General features: G+C 35.7%; 3 protein-coding genes across 3 annotated transcripts; all 3 read left to right on the forward strand.

Moving 5' to 3' along the window:
* Nucleotides 1-8,647: 8,647 nt before the first annotated feature.
* LOC130719178 (agamous-like MADS-box protein AGL80) lies at nt 8,648-9,112 on the forward strand. The gene has a single exon (XM_057569815.1). It carries the CDS (start codon nt 8,648-8,650, stop codon nt 9,110-9,112), a length of 465 nt encoding a protein of 154 aa, XP_057425798.1.
* A 5,277-nt stretch (nt 9,113-14,389) lies between these two features.
* LOC130719179 (60S ribosomal protein L9-like) lies at nt 14,390-16,463 on the forward strand. The gene is made up of 5 exons (XM_057569816.1): nt 14,390-14,537; nt 15,189-15,358; nt 15,655-15,777; nt 15,888-16,019; nt 16,404-16,463. Exons 1-5 carry the CDS (start codon nt 14,390-14,392, stop codon nt 16,461-16,463), a joined length of 633 nt encoding a protein of 210 aa, XP_057425799.1.
* Nucleotides 16,464-17,011: 548 nt separating this feature from the next.
* LOC130719180 (uncharacterized) lies at nt 17,012-17,548 on the forward strand. Its single transcript, XM_057569817.1, has 2 exons — nt 17,012-17,182; nt 17,279-17,548. Exons 1-2 carry the CDS (start codon nt 17,012-17,014, stop codon nt 17,546-17,548), a joined length of 441 nt encoding a protein of 146 aa, XP_057425800.1.
* The last annotated feature ends 5,464 nt before the right edge of the window (nt 17,549-23,012 follow it).

Here is a 23,012-nt window from a genome sequence, read left to right on the forward strand (position 1 = left end):
TTCACCCGATGAATCCTTCAAGCTAATCCAGTCCACCCGTTAAGGTGATTTATTCCTTCGTAGAATGAAGGTGATCCACTATTCAAATATTGTTACAACAGCTCTAGCACACCTTGCTCAGTGTCTATCAAATCTAAGAACTAGCAACACTAAGACACACAAGTCTTAGTCTTATCAAGAAATATGACCTAACCGGTCTCTCAAGGGAATACAAACAGATTTGTAGAAGGTTTGGGTTTACAATGAGTTGCTAAGGTAAACACAATAAGAAGCAGGAGTAAACATAATAAGAACAATGAAGAAATATTGCTAAGGTATTCGCTGGTCAGTTTCACTTGGATTGCATAATAGTTTCTTAGCCGATTTCTTCTCTCTTTAGCCTTTAAATACTCCAAGGTTTTGGTGTTGTATTCGTTGAGAGAATCTAACTGTTGGAGGGAAATTATGGAAATTCCAAAACCTGTTGTGGCTGAACCTCGTTAAGTAAGGCGGCAGAATAGTACACTGCTTTTGTACTATTGATAATGACATTTGTCTTATCCTAGTTGAACTCTGATCTTTGGAGACGCTTCGAGAACCTCTAAAGAAAATTGATCAGAGTCACGAGGAAGCTTGGATACTCTGACCTTCATAACTTCTGTTTCTGGATCGTTCACTCAGAACTTCTGGTCTTCAGAATCAGAAGCACTTTGGTATTGAGAGCCATCTTTATCTTGGACTTCAGAGTCTTCAAGTCTTCAGCTTTTGGATCGTTCGTTCATAACTTCTGGTCTTCAGAATCTTCAGAACTTGAATCTTCAGATCCCACATCAGAGCTTTAATCTTCAGAACATCTGAAGCATATACTACCGTTCAGAAGAATGTAGTGATTGCAGAAGCGATTCACTGGTCACTCTTTGGTCTTTAACTTCCGATGAATATGTCTTTGGATCAGAATCAGAACCTGTTTTTCAGACACTTAAAAGACAAACGTTAGAGTACCATAGTTGTTCATACACAAATATAAACTTGTTATCATCAAAACATAGAGTTGTACCACCTGACCAAATCCTTGTCTTACAGTACTCTTTGTCCCTGCCTCTCAAGGCAGTTGAGTATTCTTTGGCCACCTGCCTCTTCAGCAATTGAGTATTCTTAACGCCTCTTCAGGGTCACGAGTATTCTAAGGACTCCTCCTCCTCGATTATTAGACGATATTCCTCCCTACAAGTATAAAGGACTTCTACTAAATGATCTTTTTAAAGACCATTTCTCCTACTTTATAATCTCTTCTTAATAAGAGGGGTAGTAGTGATATGAAGCACTAAGAACTATAAAGTATTATAGAATTACTTTATGTTCTTTTACAACAACAAAGAAAATAAAAGATCTATCTCCTAAGTGTGTTTCTCCTTGTTGCAGAGGTTGTTGAAGATGTCTTCTTTTGAGCTTGAGTCTCTAGACTTTCCTTCAGACAACAAGAATATGATCTTGATAGCGCGTTTGGAAATCCCGAACTGGGTTAGGATGTTCTGCTTGAATCCCAATTCAAAATTCTAAAAGTCATATGTTTGGATTTGCAAAAGCCAACATGTGAAGTCTTCAGTCTTCATATTTATAGCTCCTGATCTTCTATGAGTAGAGATATAGCAGTTGGATGCTCTTCACATAAATTATGACCGTTGCATCGAATTGTGCTAAAGTCAGTAAAACGTGTTGATTTGGTACAACTTGATGCAGACCTAATGTAAGACCCTGGTTTTTAGTTATAGAATTAAATAATTAATTTCCAATTCACGCTTAGGTTTCGATGTATCGTGAAGGGAACCTGAACAAGTGTTCACTAGATTGGATGACTTAATGAAGGAGAAAGTTTAGGAATGTCTAAGAATAGTGCTATAATCGTTTTAAGTTATATCACAAGCCTTTTTCACTTCCGCCTTAGGGCGAGAGCGTTAGTAAAAGGCTAGTCCGCTCTTAACGCAATGTATAAGCGAAATTCAAAATCATCAGAGAAATATAAGTATTTCTCTTTATCCTTTCCATGACTAGTATTTCGATACGACACTCTAGACTGTACGCACGATAGGTTTCATTTCTCGGAAGTTCGACGAAATTAAATTCTATCTTCTCAAAGACTTAACTTCTAACAAAGTTTCCATCCGCGTAATCTTATTTCCTTCGACGACCGCAACCTTTCTTCAGAAGGAAGTTTCTTCATCCGACGTCAGCTGCAAAAAATATTTTTTCGGGTTAAATCAATTCATACCGTTATTGGATCGTTTACTTCAAATCCAAGAAACCTGTTTTGAGTGCTGGAATTCTGTCGCCAGAAACTCACTTAGAATTCACAGAGGAATGTACAGGAAAAATCGGAATCGCGAAATATTCATTTTCCCGCGTTTTCTCTTTCCTATAAATAGCCAAAAATCAAAAGAATATCAACACCAACCCGCGAGCAAGGAAGGAAGGAGGGAGAGGAAGTTTTCCACCGATTCTTGACCGATCATCGTGTTGTCAGTTGCTACGTGTTGACATCGAGGTACTTACGTTACTTCTTACCTTTGATCGTCAATTCTGTCGTTTTTCTACATCTCTTTCTATGCTCAAAGTTTTGAGTTTTATTGTAAAACTGTCCAAATAACATGATTTATCTTTCAAAACTTCATCTCTACCATTCATACGTCATAATTACTCCGCCGATGTCCGCCGATTCTCGCCGGATCATCATAGAGATTGAAAACTGTCCAAAAACTCATTTTTCCGCTGAGGGTTTGCTTTTTGAATCAAAAACTCTCGACTTAGCTTAGCGTCAGTAGGATTAGTTTCTATAAACGTCGTTGTTAACAAACTCATCAATTTTATTTCTCAAAATTCCAAATTTGAATTTTTGAGCTTAAAACCTTGACCAAATTATCCCTATTTTAGTTTTCGACCCGATAACTTTTCCGAGCTTTAGTTCACCCTAGATACGACCTATGATAACCTAGGAATCAAGTTTGATCGAAGAAAAAACACCGGAACACTAAATTTAGTGTCACGGCTGAGAGCACCATTAAGGGGAGGAAAATTTATCTTTTTCGCGAAACCCGTCTTCTCGTGTTAGGTTATCGTACTCTGGACTCTGGAGCTTATAATGCTTCGTATGACGTTAGTAAATATTTTTAGGTTAGTATTGACTTGTTTTGATTGAATTCTGCTATGTTTGCTCAAAAGGTTCGACTGTGGAAACCTTGGGAGCTGTAGGAGAAGTGAGTGAAGGAACCTTGCCGTGTCAAACTGGACGACCCGGAGATGAGTGTAACTTACTTACTAGATAATGACTTAGGCTTCGATAAATTCAACTTGCTATTTGTTTATGCTTATGATTGATTAAGTTGATCTGGAAAATGTTTTATGAGGCTTCAGCCGTTGTTAATCAATAGAGATGTGTGTCTCCGTTTTCTGGGGCTTCGGCCGACATTGGTGTTGTTTCTTGATTATTGTTATGGTTGTTGATAATTGATTCACATGCTATACGTGCTAAGTTGTTAATCATAAGATGTGTTGATATATGTGCTCATGTTTTGTTGGATAGTACTAACTATATTGTGCAATTATACATATATCTGTTGAACGTCAGAGTGTGGGGAAACGGGTAGTTATGCCACACTAGTGACGAGATTTTGGGAGAATGTTTGATTGGACGAACCAATGTTTGGGTCCTTATCGTTTTAGTGTATCGAGATCTTCTCAGGGAGTTACTTTGGATGATGGAATCTTTAAAACTTATAGAGTTAGAGACAAAAATAAATGGAAACTATTTTACAAAAGAAATTCATAATACACTAAACAACATCCGAACACTATAAATAATGATAACAATCTCTGAAGGAACACTAATCTTTGCTCGATGAGCAGTTTTGTTGTTTAACTATCTAAAGGATAAGCCGGGGAAACTAATAAGTTTCTAAGTACGTTGATACTCTTTTGCTCGGTGAGTAGTTTGTTGTTTGGCTATCTAGGGGATAAGCCGGGGAAACTAATAAGTTTCTAAGTACATTGGTACTCTATTGCTCGCTGAGCAGTTTTGACCATCCGATGGATGAGTCAGATGACTCGAGTAGTCAGCAAGGGTGTTTGCACTATTTTGTTGTTTGGATACATTTTTGTCACATAATCGACATTTACCTTAGGATATTTTTACAGACAACATATTAGCTAGAACACGTTGTCGGGTGAGGTCGATACGTTGTTTGACTAACCATATTGCATCATGCATACATATTGAGGTTAAATGCGATGGGATGTCGGACCTCGGTGAATCAAAAAATGATCATAAGATCGGGTATTCACATAAGAACACCGAGTGTGTTTCTTAGTAGCAGACGGAAATGGCAGACCTGCGGGTTATGGCTGATCTCACTACATTTGTTTGGTTGTAAGAGACGCCCGAGCGGAAATGGTTAAACACTAGGCCAGTGTTAGGACTGACTCAATGCTGCCCAGCCTATCCGGAGCATTTCTTGCAGCATGACATTGCATGTCATAATGCATTGATGACTTGATGATTTGATGTTAGTGAACATCGTTATATTATTTGATAACTTGTTGAGTTGTCAATAAATATCTATTGTTATTGCAATTTGAGGATATGATACTTACATGCTATGATAAGCCTATTGAACCTAAGTATCTATTCCCGTATACTTTACTTGTCGTTTTTAATATATATATATTATTCTATGAGTTGACCTTCGCGCCTTGGCTTTGTGTGTATGCTTGTGTTTGGGCGGTCGGCCTGCTGCCAGATGTCGATGGCTGACTGGTTTACGATGGTTCACCCTTCGGGAGGGACCAGGTATGAGATGCTAGATAGGACTAGCCCCGCCGCATGTTGACTGACCTCGCCAGTCACCGGGCAATCTATATAGGGAGAGTTATGGAGGACATGATAGATGATCTTGGGAACTTGACTAAAGGAGTGTTGCGACGCTACTCTGTGAGCTTTAACCTGTCGCCTACTGTGAATTGTGGACCTGGTACTGGAGCACCACCACCACCGTCTTCTGACGATGAGGATCCTTCTGAGGATGAGGCTGCTAATGGAGCATCATCTGGACCGAGTTCTCCTGCCGATGTTGACCATTCGAACGCCGCGTCTTCTTCTAGGCATGTTGAGCCAAAGGAGGAGCCTGTCACCGCTTCTACCACCCACTTCGGGGCATCTACTTCCTTCAGTGGTTATCGCGTGGAACCTTTGGTCCACGTGATGGAGGAGGATGTGCTCACCGACGTGGTGGATGTGGAGAATGAGGTTTCTAGGTCAGTGATACGGGCAGTGAAGAGGGAGGTACTGGATGTGGACAGAGGGGTGATCGTCCTGGATTTTGACACTGATGACGACTATGCTAGTGAGGAGGGGGAGGAGGAGTGTTGATAGACTCGCTTCCTCGGGTGGTTAGAGTAGGTGTCGTTTCGTAGCTCTGATTTGTCATTTTCTTATTTTGGGGTAGGGTAGGTCCCCGACTATAAGCTTTTTGTGTGGTTCTCGTCCATGAGGATTAAGGGAGTTTTTCGGACGTAGGACGTCTCGAGGATGCCATTTTGGGCTGACTTACTCACTTGGAGGACTGTATTTATAAACTTATCACTCTGACTTTGGTTTTGTACATATTTTCTTGCGGGCTTACTTTCTGTTACTTTCTATCACTGGAGGTTACTCATGACGTGACTTTGATTACAGCGGGGGCTGTAAATATATTGTACATTAGTTATGTTTATCGCATTTGGGTTGTGTCTTTACTTTGGAAAGTCTTTTGTTTTAAAAAGAAAAAAGAAAAAAAAAATACCTGCTTTTTCGCTTTATTTTAAATTTTGAGTTACTAAGTGACACCCACAAATCGGGATGTTACACCTAATGGCTTGGAAGTTCAACTTTGTTTAGCATAGGTCGAGTACTTTCCGTTGAGATGACCAAAGACTCTTTGATAGATGGAGCGTTGTATCTTCAACCTTGGTTATTGCACCGTGTCAGATCACGTGCTGCTGCAAATGCCGAGACTTCTTCGATACGCTTCCTTGTGGACTTTCTTCATTCAGACGATGATGCATATTCGATTTAAGCGGTAGCTTGAATACAGTTACTAGCGTCGTCTCTTCACCTTTCAATGGATGTTTGCCTTTCTGATATGGACGATGGTTGTAGGAAAAGTGAATTGAAGCTTCTTCCTTACGAGATGGATGATTTGATGATGTCTGGTTAAGGAACAGTCGACATAGATGATGGACTTCATCCCATTCCTATAGAGATAAGAGAAAACTTTAGATCTGAATATTATGAAAATTTCCCTTGGTCATTGTGCGTAATTGATGGTTGCTTGAAGCTTAGAACTTTGACCTCTCTCTCTTCTATGTAATCAGAGATCTTTTTCATATTGACATGATCGATGTTTGCTTTCTCAGAATATCGTTTCTTCTGGTTGGCCAGTCCAAGTTGGACTCTTCGTTCTCCTGTGCAAGTTGTCCTTATCTTTCTTTTGCAGACGGCCATTCTTTCTCCATGAGACGATCCTGCTCTTCTTTTGGAAGTCTTATGATCTTTTGCTGACATCTCTTCTTTTAATCAACTATTTGATGTATATTGTCTTGTCTTTTTTTCAGCTTTTCTCATAATCTTCATGTTGAAGAATCGTATCTCTTGTTGTAATAGTTCCTTCTGACAAAACAATCTTCAACTTTCTTCTTGATCTTCCTTGTCATCTTCGTCTTTTCCTCATGTAGACGGTCTTTGCAGATATAACTTTCTTCTTTGCAATCGAACCATCTGATTAGAGCAAATGACTAATTACTTAGACTGTACTTGTTTTTTCCGAGTTCCAATGCATGTGGAATTCCATACTAAACGAGTAGATCATAAGTTCTTAGTTATTCGATTGTGCATGTTTTATCCTGAAGTTCAATTCATATTACGTTCCAAGACAAAACAAGTAAATCACATTTATATAGCTCATCAAAAGTAAACAACAAGGATATCATTAATAGACTTCTGGAGAACTCTTGAAAATTGTTATTATTCAAAATTGGGTAGACGAAGAAGGCGTTTGAACTTAACAATATGTAAGTTTTTAATATCACGAAATAAGCTGTAATAACATTTTTTTTATACTTTTTACCGGAAAAAAAAATATGTTGGGAGAGTCAGTCACAGTTTCCCAAATAGGTTTATACATTTCAAGACCAATAACAATAAAGTAATTTTAACTCTTAAAATTATGATAAATCATATCTTTAACAGTGTAAAATATTATTTAATAAATTTAAGTTTATTCAACTTTGATTGTAAATGTTTTTCTGAAGTCCTTTTTAATAATATATAATAGATTAGAAAAATTAAAGAATTTTTTTTCAAATAATACACACACATTATTGTTAGTAGTAAATACCTTATAGAAAAAAAATTAAATTATTTTATCTAAGTGATTTATTAATAAATATAATTTTATTCATATTTTTTTTCCAACAAAAATAAAATTGTAATTTTTAATATATTTTCACTAATCTAAAATTCAAGTCAATTTTTAATTTTATAAATGGTATTATTTAATGTAGGTAGTTGAATAACATTTGAGACTACAATATTTTACAGTTTCTTATTTTATTATTTAATATATTTATGACAAATGAAACATTTTATTGCTTAATATATTAGAATGAGTAGTATATATATATATATATATATATATATATATATTTATTTATTTATAGATGATTGATTGATATTAATATTGATTGATTGGTTATCACAAATTAATTTTAATATTTTTTGTTTGACTTTAGTAATTAATAATTTTCTTATTGTAAAATATATTTAAATTAACATTTAGTTATTCAAATTAATTAATTTTTAATATTTTTTAATAAATATATTATCAAATAATTGTTTTTTGAAAGTGAATTATCAAATAATTAATAATATCACTCTTAATTAACAAGATCATTGTGTAATAAAATTCACAAAAAATTAAAAGTTAAAAACTCATTTAATGTGTATATGATCCATTATAATAATTTATGTTATTAGCATATTAGTGAGATACTAAAAGTAAAATATAATTAAAATTAAAATTAGATAAAATATTGTATGTCAACAACTCATTCAAGTCCTTTTAATACATTACTTATTTTATCTGTTACAAAAAAAACATTACTTATTTTATCACCACAAAATAGTATTTTCATCTTTTACATATTTTCTTTGGGAAATTCATTATACATGATAAATTATGTTTTTCCTTTATTTTTAATATATTAGTAAATTAACTCTAATATTTTAAAATATGTAATAATGTTTTTAGCATATAAGTAAGATATTGAGAATAAAATATATCTACAATTATTGGTATCTGTAAAACCACAACCCAATCACTCCTTCAAACTCTTTATTGTTTTTCTTATCTTAAAATCATTCATGTCTAAAATTTTCATTTTTTTATGATAATGCATTAATGTGTGATAAATTATGACACGTGGTCTTCAAATCTTATCAGAATAATCAAACATTGTAATCATATTTTCCTAAAAAATTTCTTAAAGGTATGAGTTCAATCTCCTATAAAACCCAAACTGTCCAAGACAAACAATGCATTAAAAATTTAAACTCCGTAGTACTTTATTTTCGATTGTAGCCATGACTAGGAAGAAGGTGAAACTTGCCTATATCTCTGATGACACGGCAAGAAAAGCAACCTTCAAGAAAAGGAAGAAGGGTATCATAAAAAAGGCGAGTGAACTCACCATTCTTTGTGGGATTCCTGCATGTGCTATAATTTCAAATCCTTTTGATACTCAAGCTGAAGTTTGGCCAAACCCAGAAGTAGCCAAGCAATTGATTGACAGGTATCAGAATGCATCTGTGATAGATGAGAGCAAGAATGTAAACCAAGAGAGCTTTATCATGCAGAGAATTGCCAAAGCTAAGGACCATCTAAAAAAGCTGCGTAAGGAGAACCGTGAGAAGGAGTTGACCATAAAAATGTTCAAATATACGAAGGAACAAAACTTTCCAGACAACGTAACTGTTGAAGAAGTGAAAGAAATCAATGAGTTGGTCGTGAAAAAACAGAACGAGATTGAAAAAACAGAACGAGATTGAAAATCGATGAGTTGGTCGAGAAATCGATTGGCCTAATGTTTTACATTAGTACTTTATGTGATTTTTATGTTGTGTTCAATAGAATGGCCCCTTTTTTGTGAGTGAATTTGAATAAATAATAATAATAAGTTGTCTTTCAAATTCTCTTATCAAATGCTAAAAGTTCTTTACTTAAATTCTTGTACTTTAAATCAATAAGAATCCATTGTAAAATTACACCCTTAATCAGTTTGGTCAAAATTCTCTTGGTTATGGACACATTGCAACCTAGTAAAAACCTAGGTAATGTAGAACAAACAAATGTTATTTAATCACTTTGTAAATATGAACTATCAAGATTTTTGTAAAATAATGGTTTTGGATTTTTTTTTTTTGAAGAAATCAAGTTTTAACCCACATCCAAAAGCAAAACACACAACCCTCACCCTGGCCACATTATGAACTTTGAGATTGAGCCTCATCAAAACCTTACTTGGGAAAACCCCATGGAAAAACCCTAATGAAGGAAAAAGAGTACCCAAATCTCAAAGAGGCCAAAAATCCCCATTACAAACCCTTAGAAGTACAAGACAAGATACTAAATAAAATGACTAAAGTCAAAACCAACCCAGTACATATGAAATGAGAATACATATTCAGCTACCACTTGAAATTGCAGCTTCCCTCAATATATCTCCTTCAAATAACATTTGCAATGTATTCTTCCACTTACTTCCAAGATAAATGTTAACACACTCCAAGCATGTGCCACACGTCCATGATTTCCTATCTGCACAATTGATATTGAAAAGAAACAATAATCCATACACCTATGATCAGTCACAGACTCAATAAACCAGTCCAATATGCATCATGCACCCACATGAGAAATCAATCTCGTGCCATAGATAAAGCCAATACCATTACATAACCAAATCCAGTACCAAATTAAAAACACAGTACTCCTCCAAATAAACTCCACACCAGGCAACATTCAGATACTATCATGAAAATAAAAAGTCAAATAAGAAAAATCTATTTTCAGTAAATCAAATTCTTTTAAAAACTTAATGATTATTTCAATTCGACCCACTTAAGCTAGTTAAAATATTATTTTGTATAAATAATTAAAAAGGAAAAATAGAAATAGTTTTTCATTGTGGGCTAGAAATGTAAAGATTTAGAATTCATAAATTAAACTGAGAATGAGTTAGATGATATTTTAATTGAAAAGTTAGTGTAGGATGAGAAAAATAAAATTTAAAGAAATGGTACTATTAGTTTTATGATTAAATAAGTACGGGGCGTATCAAGTGAGAGCAATGTTTATTGTGAGAGATGAGAGCATCAAATCGTGACTATTAAATCTAACATGAATGGTCAAGATTAAAACATAAATTCACAAGACTTTTTAAAAAAGTCACATGACCATTTAATGACATTAAATCTCAACCACTCATTTATGATTTAATGATCACGATTTGATACTCTTATCTCTCACAATAAACATTGTTCTCACTTGATACGTCCCCTAAATAAGTAGTACTCTATTTTACAATTCAGTACAATAACTTATATTCTTATAAAATATTCCATTTTAAAATATGATGATTTTTTCTTTCTCGAAATTATATCTAAATATTTAATTGCAAAATATGATAATTTTTCCTTTCTCAAAATTATATCTCTTCTTTGATCAAGTTTTTATCTCTTTTAATTTATCATATAAATATAAATTAAATATAAAAAATAAAAATATTTTTTAGATAAAAAAATATTTGATTGACTTCGTACCTTATTAAGATAAGATATCATTAATTCTTAAAATTCAAAATAACGATAAATTTAATCATTCGTTTATTTACTTCAAATTTTGTATTTCAGAAGCAATGAAGCTTCATGATAATTAAAAGGCCGAATTAAGAATCTAAGAAAATATTTGGAGGGGGAGGGTGAAATAAGAATCACGATAGAAAATATGAAAAACTTTGGAGGGTCAAAAAAAGAATAAAGAAAGTTCTATATAAATATAAAAATAAACAAGGACACAAGAAAGGATGTTGAATTTTGTCTTTAAATCTATTTGAAAAACAAATTTAATTCTTTTATATATTTCCCTTAGTTAGTAACAGCGGATTAAAGATACATAGTAACCAATTGAAAAGAGAAAGAATATAAAAATTTGTGGTTCACCCAACATGCTATGTCTAGTCCTTGGTATCCACCAATGATTTCCACTAATCAACCAAGTATTATGGACTTTTCCTTCACAAGTATTCTCATGGACATCTCCTTATCAATTATTCTTAGGGGCTTCTTCTTACAAGTTTTCTCAAGGACTTATCCTTACTTTGAAAGAAGGGTTTTCTTCTACTCTAATTCACCTGTAAAGAAGGATGTAGAAAACTTAAGCTCAAGGTTCTCAATGTTCTTTCATTTCATTGAAGTTGTATCTCTCTAGTCTTCAAGAAGTTTCTTTTATACATGCTCTTCATTATTTTACAGATGACTTGCATGAGAAAGAGCCTCTTCAACGGTTCCATTCCAACTTCTCTTTTTTTATCCAACGATTATTTTCTTCACTCATGTTAACGTCTCCTTGTTGTGCATTTAATCATTTGAAATTTGACAACTTATAACAAGAAGCACTACCAATAAGATGATGTGAAAAGTAGCCTAGAAGATTTGTATCAGTTTTTCTTTGGTGAAAAATGCTATGCAGACAAGACTTCTGACGTGATGGATTGCTTCTCTTTTACTGTAGAGCGTGTATATGAAGAAAATATGTTTTTTTATTAATTTTTATATACTAAAGAAGTCTTCACCTTACATTTAACCTTTTTTCTCATATGGTGTACCATTCTTCCAATGGACTATGTCTTTAAGCAGGGGCGTATCCAGGATTTTCTTGTCGGGGGCAAAATATAAGATTAAAAAAATTTTCATTGAATATTATATAAACTTTAACGGTTTAAATACTCTGGAGGTCCCTGAAATTGTTCTCCGTACGAAAATAAGTCCCTGAATTTTTTAATCAGAATAGGTCCCTACTCGTCTTTCCAGCTTATGTGGCTTAATTTTTGCTGAGTCAAATATCCCACGTGACTTTTATATTTTTTTAAATACACATGGATTAAAAAAATAAAATTAAACATTTAAGTTTAAAATTAAAATCTTATTAACCTAATTAACCCTAAATTCCTAAATCTAAGGGTATAATTTTAATTTTAAATGTTTAATTTTAAATTTTAAACCTAATTAGGGATTTAGGTTAATTAGATTAAGGGTTTAATTTTAAATTTAAATGTTTAATTTTATTTTTTTAATCCATGTGTATTTAAAAAAAAATTAAAAGCCACGTGAAATCAATGACTCAGCAAAAATTGAGCCACCTAAGCTGGTAACACGAGTAGGGACCTATTCTGATTAAAAATAAATTTCCAGGGATTCGGAATCGGAAAAAAAATTTCCAAGGACTTATTTTCATACGGGGAACAATTTCAGGGACTTCCAGAGTATTTAAGCCAACTTTAAATTATAAAAGATTATTTAAATACAACTCTTCGTTGTTTTATAGTACTAAATTTACCTATTATTGTATGAATATACATTTTTCAGCAATTTCTCTCTCGATCTATACAACTAATAAATTTCTGAGAAGATCATCTTCAATTTTGTTGCAAAGCCGAAGTCTTATCAACTTTCATTGCATAAAAAGATTGCTCTGTAGATGCTGTTGAAAGAGAGAATATCAAAACAAGACGGAACAATCTAACAACAAGTGGAAATATTGTTAATGTCTTTATCTTTTTGAATGATAATGTCTTAGTTGGAACGACAAATTTCTCTTTTCTAGCTCGGAAAAATCATCTGCATAAAACTTCTCAACAAGCTTACAAATTTTCTCATTGCCAAATGATTTAAAATTTTCCTTAGGATATAAAGCTGAACTAAGTATGAGAAGTTCCACAACCTCTACATTAAATCTTCTATTTAATTCATATAGTTGCAAATCAATTGCAGAATAAAATACATATATCATATAATAATGTTCCATATATCTCCATCTTGTTTCTTATGAAGATCATTACCCATAAAATAAGGGGTTTTCATGTCAGGAACTTCAACTTGATGAGTATCACAAAATGTTATAACATCTTCTATATAAAAATACCTATAGTCAATGAACATTTCAAAATTCTTGGGGGGGGGGCGATGACCCCTGCCTGCCCCCACCAAGATACGCCTCTGTCTTCAAGAGATTATTCTTTTATCATACTTGACATTTTGTGTACTAATGTAGTATATTGTGCTTATAGTGAACTATGTCTTCAAAATGTTATTCTTTCAGCATACTAGACATTTCGTGTACCACATCTTCAATGTAGTGTACCATACTTAAGATTACTACTGAAAATGATGTAGCTTTGTTAGCATATAATTCTTGCTTCTTTATCTTTTTAATAGGTGCTTGCAACTTTGTGCGCAATTGACAAACATTAGGGTTTTGTGCATATTGGATGGATATTTGAGCTTGTTGCAACCATCTTTCAATGTTCTTCAAGACTTGTGTTGTTGTTGAGTTTCTCCCTTTTTGTTGCTTGATCTATGTACTATATCTATTAGAAATTTGAATACAATAGATCATTAGTCTTTATAACGTTGTCTCTTGTTATCATCGAAACTAAGAACAGGTAGCACAATAGATACTTACAAACCTAACAAAAACATATGTATATTCAACAAAGAAATTAATAGTGCATTTATTTTAGATTAAAATAATTACTTTTAAATGTCTACAAAATAGATTAACTCTTGGAGATATAAAAAAACATAAGTTGTTTTGTGTTTGGTCACACCAATTAAAATCACTTCTATTTTTATCTTACCTCTCATCTACCGTAATATATTTTCTTTATATGCTAATAAAAATAGTTTATCAAATAATTTTATTTCATCTTTTTTAAAAAAAACTGAAACAAACATCTTAAAATTTTATAAATAAGCTGAAAAAATTATTATTTTTTAAACTAAGATGAAGCAAACGCACTTTAAAATATTTAGGCCTCGTTCGGAGTGGTTTTTAATTTTATGTTTTGAAATTTTTAAAATCCAAAACTAGTTTTCAGTTTTGTTTTTTGAAATTTTCAATTTTAAAAAATTTGACAACTTTGTAAGTCCACAATAATCACAACAATTATCAATTTTGTGAATTTACGACAATGAAAGATAGCGATGAAATTATAATGGAGGAGTTAGGCCACAGTGGTGGTAGAGTTTCGATGTTAACTAGTGACGATGACAGTGGAGATTTTGGGGGTGGAGGATGGTAGTGATGGTGGAGGTGGCAAAAATGGTTGTGGTGGGGGTAGTGATGCCATTGGAGGTCATAGTGAGGGTGGTGGTGCCAACGCCTGTAGCGGTGGTGGTGACGGTGGAGGTGCAGGTTGTGGTGGTGGAGGGAAGATGTTACTTGCACTACTAGAAAAATGACTTTTCACATAAGGGTTTTCATAACGGTGGATGAAATACCTGATGTGAAAAATAACACGGTGGCAATATTGAAATTATAGTGAACTTTTATGATAGTTTTCACATCAGTTGCAAATATGTCTGATGTGAAAAATAATTAGTAAAGACTTTTTTACAACGGTGAAAACAATAACCGATGTAAAATCTAAACACGGTGGCATTTTTGAAATTTTGATGAAATATATTTAACATCAGTGGTTTTATAACCGTTGGGAAAAGTCTTTCAAGATATCAGAAATATACAAACAAACACTGACTCCCTAATTTGCTTTCAGGACCTAAACACCAATTCTCTTAGACCACCGATTCTCTGAAGCTCTCCATCGGCGTCGCCCTCGCCTTCCCTAGCTCCTCCTCTAATCCTCGCCTAATCCGCCCGAGTGGCCCGCGATAGTTGGCCACACCAACAACGATGACGCGAACGAGTTCTGATTCAGATTCAGAGGGTTGCTGCCCTAATCCAAAACCCTCTTCTTCCTCCTCTCCGCCGTCGACCGCCTCTCCCTCGCTCAACAATTTCAGAGGTTTGTCAAATCTGACCATGGACATCCCCGACGACGTGAAGGCCCTCGCGGCGATTTCCAACTCATCACAGACGAGAACGGCAAGAAGAAGCTCAAGATCGAGGCCTGGTTCGGTACCCACAAGATGAGGCTCGTCTATGCCCATTTTCCCATCAATGCTAGCATCACTAATCACAACAAGGGCATCAAGATCCATAGCTTTCTACTTTTCGTTCACCCTAAACCCTATGTTCAACTCCTTTGATGATTTCCGTTAAGATTGGTATATGGGTCAGATAACAATGTTCATTTTCAGTCATCTTAGTTTCTCATTTGCTTGTTTGTTTAACTGGTTAAGTGCTGATAATTTTTTATTTTTTATTAACTTTGAACTATGCATTTGTGTCAATAATGTGCTTTTTTTCAAGTCATTTAATTTTGCATTCGTTTGTTCGTTTAGTTGGGTAATTCAAGTCTGATTTTTCTTGTTGATTAATTGAACTATGGATTTTGTCATTGTGTGATTAGGTGAGGAAAGTGGATATGCTCGATGGAGTTTCCATTGTGCGATCTGAGAAGGTGAAGGATGAGTTGGTTTTCGATGGAAATGACATTGAGCTTGTTTCTAGGTCATGTGCCCTTATCAATCAGGTACAATTTTTTTTCATTCTATGGATACATGCTAATGCCTGACTTTGTTGTTGTCTAATTTTTGTCTTGCTTGGATTTTAATTTTGGTTATTTTGTTGTTTTTGTTACAGAAATGCCATGTTAAGAACAAGGATATCAGGAAGTTTCTTGATGGTATTTATGTTAGTGAGAAGGGGACTGCATTAATAAAGAAGGTACTTTTCTATCACCCTTTAAGTTCATTGATGATTTCCGTAAAGATTGTAATATATGATGGATAGTAATATTCATTTTCAGTGATCTTAATTTCTAATTTGCTTGTTTGTTTAACTGCTCACTTTGAATTCCTTTCTTTTTTCCTAGCTAGTTAACTGACTAAGATGTTCTGGAAATAGGTTTTTTTGTTTGCATGGAAAGGTTTTTTAGAGAATGATTTTTTGAAGAGAGATAAAAGTGGTGGTTATTCGAAGAGAGTTGTGTGTGAGAGTTATTTCTAGAACTGCTAAGAATCATGGCTAGTTTCTTTTAGCTGGAAAACATGTGTATGATCTGAACAAATTCTGGATTTGTTGCTGGAAGGGTAGGCTTGTGTAAAGGCATCCCTATGCTTTTCTGAGACATGTATCTGTATATTTGGTTCTATATAGTACTTGATACTTGTTGATAAAGTTAAGAAGAGCAATGTGTATGTTGTGCTTGCCTGTTAGGAAGCCTGAAAGATGCTCAAGTGTTTATGTGATATACTCACCCGCTGGCTTAAAAGCGTCATATTGGTCCCTGTCTTTGTGTCGCCGTCTGAACCAGGTCCCTCCCCGGAAAATTTATTGATCTGGGTCATCGTTTCTGAAATGTTTTTGGGGCAGATCCTGGCCGGAGGGCGGAGCTCCGGCGAGTGCATGTGTGGCATGCAGACTAGCTTTAATGAAGTGATGTGGAATTAAAAAATAAATAAAAATTCAAAAATAAATTACACCTCAGGTTTTTAAAAATAATTAACATAATCCTAATTAAACCCTAACTTGATTAACCAAAACTAATCCCCCCCCCCAAACTTAACCCAATTCACCTCACTTAACCCAAATTCCCAATTCCCAAATCAATCTGAAGATTTAGGGTTCTTCTTCTCCTTTTATCCTCTCTCTGTTCTTCATCGTTCCTCTTCTTCCTCTAGTGATTCTTCTTCCTCTGGTCGTTCTTCCTCATCTGGTTGCTCTTCTTCTCGTTTTGGTTCGACATCTTCACTGCAGGTCATAGCATGGATGGTTCTGATTTGAATGGTTCTACTGCTTCGTCCTCTCGTTCTAGGCAAGGGTCACGGTCTGCAGGTTCAAGGGAAAAATGTGAATGTGGCCTTCCTCTCATCCTTTACACTGCTGGTACTCCAATCAACCCAAGTAGGAGATTTCTGAGATGCAGAAATTGGCATGTAAGTTTGGTACTCGAATGAACCCAGATTTTTGAGATTTTTAAATTGAAATTCAATTTTTAATCACTTTCCTAACACCTAGCTTGGTTGCTGCAGTTACCAGGCACATGTGATTTCTTTTTTTGGATTGATGATCCTGTTGAAGAAAGACAGCCCAGGCATGTAGAGGCTGATTCTGCCAATTTTGAGAGTGGCAATTCATCCAACTCTGTGGTCCCTGAACCTGATTTGAAGAAGAAGATGAAGAAGTTGAAGAAGAAGCTTGAATGTGAGACATTTCAGAAGAATGTTGCACGTTTGATTGCTCTGATTTCTTGGATAGTCTCAGTTCTGGTGTTTATGTATTACAAGAGTTTTAAGGGTTGAAATTTTTCAAGGGTTTGAATTGTATTCTGTTTTGGGTAGTTGTTTTGTGTTAGGGAATTGTTCAACTTGTTTGAGTTAGTGTTTGGAAGGTTGTTTGTATTTCTGGCCTTGAATTGAAGTAGTGGCTTTGCTTTGAATCTTGGGTTGGTGTAGCATGAATTGAAGTTAATGAAATGCAAGAATAGTTGTTGTGTCTCATTTATGTCTCATTCCTGCTTCCTTTACCATACACATTTAACATGAAAGAAAAAATAGCATAAGGACTTAAACATGAACTGAAACATCAATATGAACTTAAACCATGAAGTTAAACTTCAACATAACTTCAACATGAATACATAAGGATGACTTAAACATCAACTTGTTGTTTGGACCATAGTAAGACAACATACTGGACCATAGTAAGACATCATACAAAACAACATAAAAGCACTTATAATAACAAAAGCAAGTGGGCATAGTACTGTGGTCCACAAATCCCCACTCCCTAAATATTACAAAAAAAATTGACCCTAGTGGCCATGTTGTCATTTGGTGCTTTTGAAAAAAAAAAAAGATTCCAACTCCATTAAAGTTATCCCTTCATCCGATGATTAGTCAACTTGAACCTCCAAGGGTGTTGTCAAGCACAACACTACACTGTGTTGGGATATGCTCTCCAGCTTGCTCCTCTATTATCTCCATGTTATGTCCTGCATCTGCCACATGAACTGGATCTGAGATGCCAACTTGAGGATTTTCAACAACAGAACATGAAGTGCTTGCACCTCCATTCTCATCAATCAGTGCATCTATGTATTTTCTTTTAATGCAGGTATCATCAACAGATCTGGGAATTTCAGGTACCTTTTCTTTCTGAAAGATATGTAAGAGAAACTTAAACAACAGATTTGAGAATTGCAGTCTTAAACTTCATGGTTTTCATAGGTGAAGGAAATACCTGCTTTCCAGTATTCTGAGGGACATGAACACTAGCAGTAATTGGTTCCCTTATCACAACACCAGGAAGAGAAGTTTCATTTTGGGTTTCCTTGGGGTATTTCTTACAGCTTGTCCTATAGTGACCATATTGTTTGCACAAACTGCATTTCCTAACCCCTTTTTTCTGTTTCAATAAACAAGATGCAACATATTAAAAGCTGCAACTACAACATTTTAAACTAACAATATGTAATAGGGTTTAGTGTTAATACCTTTGCTTTATTCTGTCCAGATGTTGGTTGCTCTGTTCCATCAACAGCTTGAGAATCCAGGACTTCATCAACTGGAGTTGCAGTTGCTGCAGTGACCTGTTGTGTATCAGCCTCCATATATTGATCCAGTGCTGCATTAAACTGTGCATCAATCTCTGCTTCATTTATGTCTTCTTCAACTGGGTTCTTGCAGCCTTTCCTATTGTGTCCATACTGGTTGCACCTGCTACACCTCACAAAAGCACCTCCTCTCTTCAATTTGTTTGGATTAGGGTCATCATATGGGTCCCTCCTTCTCAATTTTTTGGGTCTCCCTGCACCTCTTTTAAACAGTGGTGGCAGAATGCACTCAGGGTCATTTGGTGTCACAACCCATTGGTTAGGGCCAGGTATGGCAGTTATTTCATGTTCATAAGTAGCCCTGAAAGCACCTCTCTTATAACAGTCATCAACATAGCTCTTTGGATCATAGCCCTTGAAGTTAATTCCACATACTGCATGCCTGCAAGGAAAGCCATTGATCTCCCAGAACCTGCAACAGCATGTCCTATCCCTCAAGTTTACAACATGTCTCTCCAAAGTAAAAGCATGGCGAACTTCAAACTTCATTTCTCCCACTTGCTTAGGAAACCAATTCTTGCTCTTTCCCACCTCAAATGAAATTCTTTTGAGTGGCTTGGGCATAATCTGACCAGTCCACTTGTTCATCTTCTCCATTTGTTTTGGAAACCTCCCCATTACATATGTCCTAATCCACTCCATCATGGTGAGAATAGGTTTGTCTCTAGCCAAAATAATAGCTGCATTGAATGACTCCGAGAGATTGTTCATTATGACATCACACTTTGGATAAATGCTAAATGCATGCCTGCACTAGGAAGATGTTGGTTTCTCCATCAACCATTCATAGGCAAGCATATTCTTCTCCTTAATGAGCTGCATTTTCTCCCTCCATGCTTCTTCATGTGTAGCTTTTGCTGCTGCCATCATTAAGTCCCTTAAAAGAACTCCACCACCAAACTTGGTCTTTAAATTTGCATACAAATGCCTCACACACAGCCTGTGATCAGAACCTTGCAGCAACTCTTCTTTGAAGACTTCCATCAAACCCTGCCATGATGACATAACACAAGACAGTCAATTAGATTATCACCATTAAAGCTATGTTTTAATTGTAAGAGAAAGAACATGAGAATATATACATTTACCTTTTGTTGGTCTGAGATAAAGACTCATCTTCTTGACCTTGTAGGGTTAATGTCGCTCATCAACAACTCCATAAACCACCTCCAACTATCCTTGTTTTCAGATTCAACCACAGCAAATGCAAGAGGGAAGTATTCCTCATTTGCATCACGAGCAACAGCTGACAAAAGGATCCTTCCATGTTTAGTTTTCAGATGGCATCCATCCAAGCCAATGAATGGCCTACATCCCCTTAGAAACCCTCTCTTACACCCTTCCAAGCACATATAAAATCTACTAAACCTAGGATGCAAGCTATCTCTTGGTGTTACAAAGTTCATCTTGCATGTGTTACCTGCATCCCTTCTTCTCAACTCATTGCTGAATCTCCATAGCAAAGTATACTGCATCTCAGTAGCTCCATCAACCTCCTCAGTTGCCAACTGCTTACCTTTCCAAGCTCTGTATCTAGTAATTCCAGTCCCAAGATTTACCCTGAAGTCATCAACAATCTCATTTGTGCTAATTTTGTTTACAGTCCTAATTTTGTTCAACAATTGTTTCTTCACCCATCTAACACTGGCAGACTTATTATCAAAAACCCTAGCACATGTGTGCTATCCCTTTAGAGTTTTGATTCTATAAGTCTGTTTGTTTCCAACCTGACTGCATAACATCAGAAATGGACAGCCATCACTCCTGCATCCCACCCTACATCTCTTACTGTCATTCTTCAGGAATTTAAATTCTCTGTTATTGTTCACATAGTAGTCAGTGAGGGCATCTTTGAATTGTGTAAGTGATATGAAGTCCATACCCAGTCTGAATTTGAAATCCGGGCCCATGTCATCCTTTCTGAATCTTTCAAACCTTCTCCTAGGAATGTCTTCATGATCACTATCAGTGGGGACACTCTCAAGGTCCTCACTCACATAGCCTCCATCTAAATCTGAAACATTTCCCCTATCACCAATATCCCCATTACCACCAGTTTGTTGAAGCATTTGGGCAATGTGCTCATTCAGTAGGGTCTCAGCCTCAGCAAATCCTGGGTTTGTAACCTCCCCATTTTCTAAATCCTTTTCTTCATCACTGTCATAGAGCCTATCAACTTCTACAGAAACATCAGAGTCCTCATTTTGGTCTTCCTGGTTACCATCAACAACCAATTCACCATTCACCCCATCTACTACTTCAGGAACAATAATTTCAGGCACCACAACATCAGGGGTAACGACTTCATGCACCAGAACATCATGAGTAACAACTTCATGCACCACAACATCAGGAGTAATAACTTCAGGCACCACAACAGATTCAGGGAGAATAGTTGGCTCAGGGAGAACATATTCAGTAGTTTCAGGGAGATCAGCTTCCAACCAGTCATCTTCTTTTTCCAGCATTTCAATTTCATTATCAAATTGGTCATCATCAGATAAAACTACAACTTCAGGAGGGCCCTGAGTTTTTGCCTGTCTCATCATTGCTTGCAACCGATGTGACTTTCTCACCTTCAGTTTCTCCAGTTTAACTTTCTTCATAGCATCTATCTTCTTTTCTTTTACTGCAGTATGTAGAGTGGGAGGGTCTTCAAATAAGGACTTTGGTGCATGCACAGGGGGGAGGTCTGAGGATAGATTGTCCACAAATATGTAAACTTCACCCCAATCATTTCCAGCTGCATACTTAGCCAACTCCACAGCATCCATATCTGTTTTGTAATTCCTGGAAACATGTCTGGCAGCATCCTCAGCAGTAAACCACAGTAAATCAAACTCCTTGTAGCCAAGTCCTTTGACAATTTCCACAGTCTTAGAGAACGACCAATTATCCTCGTCAAGATCATGGAACTTAGTTCTGCCACCACCAAAGTAATGCCAGTAAGGAGCACTTCCAAACCAACCACCATGTCGCACAATCAAAGTAAACACCATCCTGCGAAATACCAAATTTATCAACCACATAAACAAAAACTGAAGCATGTTAATATAGAAATCATGAAACCCAAATTTAGCAACCACATAACCCTGCAAATATAGCAACCACGATACCCAAAACCCAAACCCAAACCGAAACCCAAACCTAAAACTCAAATCCAAACCCAAACTCAAAACCAAAACCAAAACCCAAAACCAAAACCCCAAACAACTATCGAAGAACACTATCGAAGAACAAGGACAGAACAAGATCAAAACAAAAAGAGATTGAAGAGTAGAGGAATAACAAAACTTACTTCGAACAAGCACCAGCAATAGACGCTTCAACGAGTGGCAAGAACGACCGGCGAAGACAACCGGCGAACACGGCCAGCGACGGAGAAGTCGATGAAGAACGTTAGAGGAAGAAGGAAAATTAGGGTTCTTTGGTGTGAATCTTCAGATTGATTTGGGAATTGGGAATTTGGGTTAAGTGAGGTGAATTGGGTTAAGTTTGGGGGGGGGGAATTAGTTTTGGTTAATCAAGTTAGGGTTTAATTAGGATTATGTTAATTATGTTTAAAAACCTGAGGTGTAATTTATTTTTGAATTTTTATTTATTTTTTAATTCCACATCACTTCATTAAAGCTAGTCAGCATGCCACACATGCACTCGCCGGAGCTCCGCCCTCCGGCGAGGATCTGCCCCAAAAACATTTCAGAAACGAGGACCCAGATCAATAAATTTTCCGGGGAGGGACCTGGTTTAGACGGCGACACAAAGACAGGGACCAATATGACGCTTAACCCTAAAAAGAAACCTTTGGAGAACCCATTGATGTGGAGATTATAGGAAGCCTGAGAGATGCTCAAGCTTTTTCTCGTAATCATGCTCACAAAGACACTTGTAATTGAGAGTTGATACATGAATTTTAGCATTCTTTGTATAGAAATTATGTTATCAGTACTATTGCAGCTAGAAGTGTATCTATTGACACTGGATGACCGTTATAATTTTTTTTTATGATTCAATTTTAAACATCACTCCTACTGTACTGTATATGATAAATGCAATGAATACGTGATGGTTAGAGAGGAGTACTCATGCCGCAGTTCTTAGTAGGGGTCTTTATCTACTTTCATTTATTTATTTTGTCCATCGGTTTAGTG

The sequence above is a fragment of the Lotus japonicus genome, chromosome 5 (genome assembly GCF_012489685.1).
Source record: "Lotus japonicus ecotype B-129 chromosome 5, LjGifu_v1.2".
Classification (NCBI taxonomy): domain Eukaryota; kingdom Viridiplantae; phylum Streptophyta; class Magnoliopsida; order Fabales; family Fabaceae; genus Lotus; species Lotus japonicus.